General features: G+C 37.9%; 1 protein-coding gene across 1 annotated transcript; it reads right to left on the bottom strand.

Annotated features, from left to right (window-relative positions):
• Window positions 1-1,198: 1,198 nt before the first annotated feature.
• Window positions 1,199-2,644, bottom strand: LOC125227615 (protein tilB). The gene has a single exon (XM_048131970.1). The coding sequence runs from the start codon at window positions 2,642-2,644 to the stop codon at window positions 1,346-1,348; it is 1,299 nt and encodes a 432-aa protein (XP_047987927.1). The 3' UTR covers window positions 1,199-1,345.
• Window positions 2,645-5,756: the final 3,112 nt, after the last annotated feature.

Here is a 5,756-nt window from a genome sequence, read left to right as displayed (position 1 = left end):
TATCTCATATATCATTTGTTTTGTCTCCGCTGTATCTTTTTTCTGTATCTCTTGCTGAGGTGTGCCAATAAAGAGTATTCTATCTATCTATCTATCTATCTCGACAGTCACGGAGCGTACAACGGCTGTACAATAATTTATTGGCAGCGAAAAATAAAAGAAAGGATTTATGTCAAAAAATGAATAGAACTAACAGGCATCAACTAAGTATCTGTTGTATATAATAATTAAGTATATACGCAAAGGGAGTTTAGAGAGAAGGGAGGGAGCATATAGGTGTGCTTGTGTTGTGTGACCTAACGAAACATGATATTATGATATGACAAATATAGTAGGTAGCTAATAAAGCAATATCAATTCAATATGAATACTTGAATCTTCGGTGCCTTGTAAGAAGCTTTAATGTATTTTAGTTTTTAACTTATTGCCTCTTGATTTAGTTATGTGGCCTACACAGAAGATGCAATAAGCAAACTAACAAAAATAAAATAAAAATAGAAACCGCTGTTACTGTCTGTGCAACCTTTTCTAGTATTAATTATGAGAATAACTTGTAAGACTAAGATAATAATATATTTGTAAGTATTATTTATGAACTTTATGAATCGTTTTTCTTATTTCACAAATAGGTTAATAAAATAAATACCCTATAGGTAAGTTATGTAAATATTTTCATTAATAAATAAATACATCTACGCGCAATGTTGTTATTTAATTCTAAAAGCCGTCGAACTCAGAAAGCTGAAACTTTAATAGTTATTTGTTATACAAGGGGGCAAAGTTGTATTTTAACGCCGAGTGTGGAATTGAAAAACGAGCAAGTGAAAGGATTCTATAGTTGAACCACGAGCGAAGCGAGTGGTTCGAGAATAGAATCCTGAACTTGCGAGTTTTTTAACACACGAGAAGTAAAATACATTTGCACCCGAGTGTAACACAAAACTTTTCGCCTCACTATAGCGAGGAAACTACAACGCAAAAAATGCGTTTATCACTGCTTCCAGTAGTTCCACAGGTGGCAAATCATCTTTATTACTAGATTCACCTACTTTTATCAATTTTAAAGCAGTAAATTTGACTTTATTCAAGGTCAAATTACTTTACCCACTAGTGGATAAAATGCGTTTTTACCCGATGGTATTAAAGGACAAAACACGTGTTTCCGAGCTAGTGAGGGGAAAAATTATTTTATTGATGTAGGTAGTTGACTAATGGTTTTAATTTTATTTCTGAGAACTGAGAATAAGCGTAACAAAACTAGTTACGAGTACCTATTCGACTTATTTTCCTTTGTCCCAAATAATTTAACAATACGGAACCGTAATTATTACATCATTCAACTAAATTAGATAAGATCGGGAACCTCAGGATTATCGATAAAATCTGGTGAAGGTTCTTTTAGCTTCCGTTTTAGTCTCGGATCAATATAATCTGGCGCTTTCCTTTCTAAAGTCATTTTAGACAGATCGAGCACATTATCATTAGGGCCTATTTCTAGAAATTCTCTTTTTGACTGACCTGAACTTTCGCGGCAGTCGGTTACATGATGTTCTGTGTACAGTTGGGCCTTCTTTGTAACTTCCTTTTTCTGCGCCATCTGTGCTTTAACGTCCACATTTAATCGTGGCATAGTCACGATGAGGTGGCCGGTTATCTGCGAGCGTTGTGCAGTTGAGTTAGTAGTGCTCACCTCCGCCGGTAGATGGAGCTGAAATAACTTTCCTTTAATTGTTGCTCGAACATAATTTGGCTGGACATCCACATCAATTAAACTGGTGTCTAAGTGTTTGTACACAGCCAGATCTAATACAAAATTTTCAGGGTCAGAATCGGTGAATACGAACGGTATTTTAGCTTGATTTATGTTGAATGGCCTTCCGTCGGGAGCGAAGAATTTGTACTGTCTTTTTTCCTCCGGTTTCTTTTCAGTTTCATAACTTTTCAGCTTCAGTTGCCGCATATGCTCCATCTCATAGCGGACCTCAGGGGAATGCTCACATTTTTCTGCGTAAAATTTCTTGTTTCTCTCCTCTGGATCCATATCTTTGTACTCATTTTCCCATTTGTCTTTTATTTCGTGTTCCAGTCGTGCTTTTTGCTTTCTACGGCGGTGGCGGTACTCGTTTTGTTCAAACAATATATCCTGTCTTATTACTGGTAGATTCTGCAGGGCTTTAATGCGGTCTGACCGTTCTATTTCAACTCCGTCAAGGTAGCTGAGCTGAGGCAGAGTCCCGACTACGAAGTCCCGATAGTTGTCATAGTCGGTGCAGGGGTTTCCAGTAAGATAGAGATTCTGTAGATTATACAAGCCTGTTAAGCTTTCAACGCTGACTATTTCGCCGATGAAGTTGAGTGTTAAGTCAAGTTTTTGCAACGATTCGCATCTCTCCAGATTTTCTATGATTTCAATGTTGTTGAGAGCTAAGTTGAGGTAGTTGAGATGTTTGAGTTTGTTGAGGTTTTCTATCTTGGCGATGAGGTTGTTCTGCATGAGCAGGATCTTGAGCTTGGGGCACCAGTCCTGGAGGTACTCTATCTTCTCTATGTTCTCCTGGTGGAGCGCGATCTCCTCCAGCGGAGCGAGAAGCCGTTCGTGGTGTTCCGCCTTCCCTCGAACCATTTCCACTGTTATTCGAACCATTTTTTACCACACAAATGTTCAGGTTCCGTAACTTGACATGGAACTAAATTTCAAAGATAAACAGTGTCATAACAACCGTAACCATGGCAATATCATAGCAAAGTAAAGCCCTCACCTCATGATTCAATTTGCGGTTATTTGAGATTCCAATTTTTACAATATGAACATTTTTATTTATCATTTTTTGGGGCGGGTATAATGCGTGATTTCTGTATAAGTTCGAAGTTATCGAAGTTAGTCTATTTATTTTGCGCAAACGACTATTTGATTTTTATCGATTTTTAGATAGCATTTATGCATGTAATAATCAACTACCTAGTAAGTATAATAAAATGCAACAGTTTTATTATAGAAACCGAACCAAAGATGCAGACTTAATGCCATAAAATATTCGCACTCACTTAACCTTAAGGGCCTTATCACACTTGCGATTTACAAGCGAGGCGAGAGCGAAGCGAGCGCGCAGCGAGTTCGTCGCGAGCCCGTAACTAATTCGCAGCGAGTGCGTCGCGAATTCGCCGCGAGCGCGTAACGAATACGCTGCGTATTCGCTGAATGTGATCTGCGTCTTAGACAGTCACTTACATAATGGATTCCGACGACGAAACACTTCTGTTAGCTTTATTGCTTCGAGGAAGTAAGAAACGAAAACTAAAGCAGAAACGGCGTGTTTGGGAGGATCCATTTTTAAGTAATCGACTGCAAGAGAGCGACTATTATGTGCTGTTTTGTGAACGAATTTTAAATTTTATAAATGCCTCGATATCGATTCCAACAGTGTTTGATTGTTCCGCCATTATTGTTACTGTCCGCTCACACTCGTAGATAATAAACTACTACAAATGATAGGATTAAACTAAAGTGGGTAGAAATGAATTTTGCTGACGAAGGTACAGCATATCTAGACGCGGCGAACTCGCTACGAAATCGTTGCGCGCTCGCGGCGAAGTCGCGACGCACTCGCTGCGAATTGGTAACGGGCTCGCGACGAACTCGCTGCGCGCTCGCTTCGCTTTCGCCTCGCTTGTAAATCGCAAGTGTGATAAGGCCCTTACACATAAAGCAATAAATGTTAATGTAACGCGTTAGTACGTTTTTTTTCTAACATTTAGTATGCGCCTATATTTTATACATAGCTGGGCACCGTTAATCAAATAATTAACTTCGTTAATCGCTAATCCGTTACTAAAAAAGTTAACTTCGTTAATCGTTAAAGCGATACATTTCGACAAATTAAACGTAAGTTAAAGTAAATCGTTAATCCGTTAACACATGAAAAAAAAAATAACTTTTCTTTAAATATTTAGTTGCATCGGTATCCACTATAACGTATTATATTTCTGTAAAAGGTCGAAGTACAGCTAGCCTATTGAACTCTAGGCTGCACGTGGAAGGCAGTGATCGCCTGAGCTACTGCCAAGAGCTGTGTCAGGAGAGATGCTGGCGGTGACGGGACTGTTGTGGCACTTTGGGCGGTAGACGGTACGCTAGGGAAGCGAATGTGGTCGTAAATAGGGCTCGAATTTGCTGCCCTATCACTACAACAGTCGCCATGGTAAAGCTTAGGATTCACCGAATCAAAGTTAGTAAAAGCAAATCCACGTGAAGAATACTTTTTTAGGTAATATTTCGGACTTTTAGCAATCGACATCGGTAAAACCTAAGATTTACCGGCAAATCATAGGATTTGCCGTACTTCGGGCTTTTATAGTAGCGTTCAGAACGTGTTTTTCGCAGCGCAGATAGCGCCTGTGCCCTACTAGATTAACGATTAACGGACTCGGAGAAATTTAACGGAAGTTAACGAGTCCGTTAACATTTTTTCAAGTTAACTTAAAAGTTAATCCGTTAATCGAAATGTTAACTTCGTTAATTAACGATTAACGGATTAACGAGTTAATGCCCAGCTATGATTTTATATACATAGATATTAACATAATAAACGTGAAATAGATGAAATAATCACTAGAAGCAAAATTATAAGTTGTTAATTACAGCGTGGATTCACTTTTTGCGATAATATCTTACCACCAAGTTAACATTCCGCATTCCGCAATATTTCCCATTAATAGTCCAAGCATTAAAGTTATGGCAACATCCCCTTAGGATCCACAGAGCATTTGTTTTGTTAATATACACAATTAATAATTACACACTTAATAACTATGTATAAGTGACCTTCACCGGCCCTAGTAATACATACATAATTACCGGAGATCTATTTTTTAATTACATTATTAGAGCGGCCAGTAATTTTCCTGTCAAACATTACAGATAATTAATTAAGACGCTACGGGAGCGAAAATGCTAAAAAGGAAAGGAGTACCCCTTTCAATTTGGGAATTTCAGTTAAATATACTAGTGTTATTAACTAGATTTATCGAAAAAAAAATGTCAATTAACAACAACTCAATTAAAAGATATTGCGAAAAAATCTTTAAAATCGAGGTTCCGCTCTCGACTGTTTCGTTCTTCAAAACTTATTTAAACGGAACGAAATTTGAGAATCTGAATAACATGAAATAATCTGTGTCGGACCGTTTAGATTTTTTGGCTAAACATTGTTACCGATCTTGAGTATCACACCTTTTATGAGCCATATTGAAAAAGGCCGTTTTTAGAAATTTTTGATTGGCTCTAGCGTCTTTTAAAATAAAAATAGCAAAAAAATCAAAACGGTCCGACACAGATAAAAATAATAATAATCTGTGTTGAAAAAAATCATTGCTCTATTTCAAAAACCAGGGAGGAAATAGTCGAGAGCGTTTGTATGGAGAATTGACATGTATCGTATCGCCTTAAATAAGTACGTTGCATAGTTAGGGGGAGTACAGGAGAGCGGAGGGGAGCAAAGGGCACGCAGTGATAGAATCTACAAGATCTCGACTCATATCTCTCGATCTCGTCTGCCGGTAATCCGTCATTTAAAATTCCGAAGCGGTGGCACGGACTCAACTCAACCGTACTAAATTAATATTGCCGTGATGTAGAGGGTATTAAAATATTTTAAGCGACGCCATTTATAACTATGACGTTCAGATATCACGTCGCAGGGCTCAACATATTTTATTCCTCGAAACTGCCAAAAGACAATGAGAGTGAGGGATTAGTA

Source organism: Leguminivora glycinivorella, chromosome 6 (genome assembly GCF_023078275.1).
Source record: "Leguminivora glycinivorella isolate SPB_JAAS2020 chromosome 6, LegGlyc_1.1, whole genome shotgun sequence".
NCBI classification, from domain to species: domain Eukaryota; kingdom Metazoa; phylum Arthropoda; class Insecta; order Lepidoptera; family Tortricidae; genus Leguminivora; species Leguminivora glycinivorella.
This window is presented reverse-complemented; position numbering and strand designations above follow the sequence as displayed.

Excerpts from the sequence above, each read along its gene's own strand:
- LOC125227615 (XM_048131970.1), bottom strand. The coding sequence starts at position 2,644 with ATGGTTCGAATAACAGTGGAAATGGTTCGAGGGAAGGCGGAACACCAC.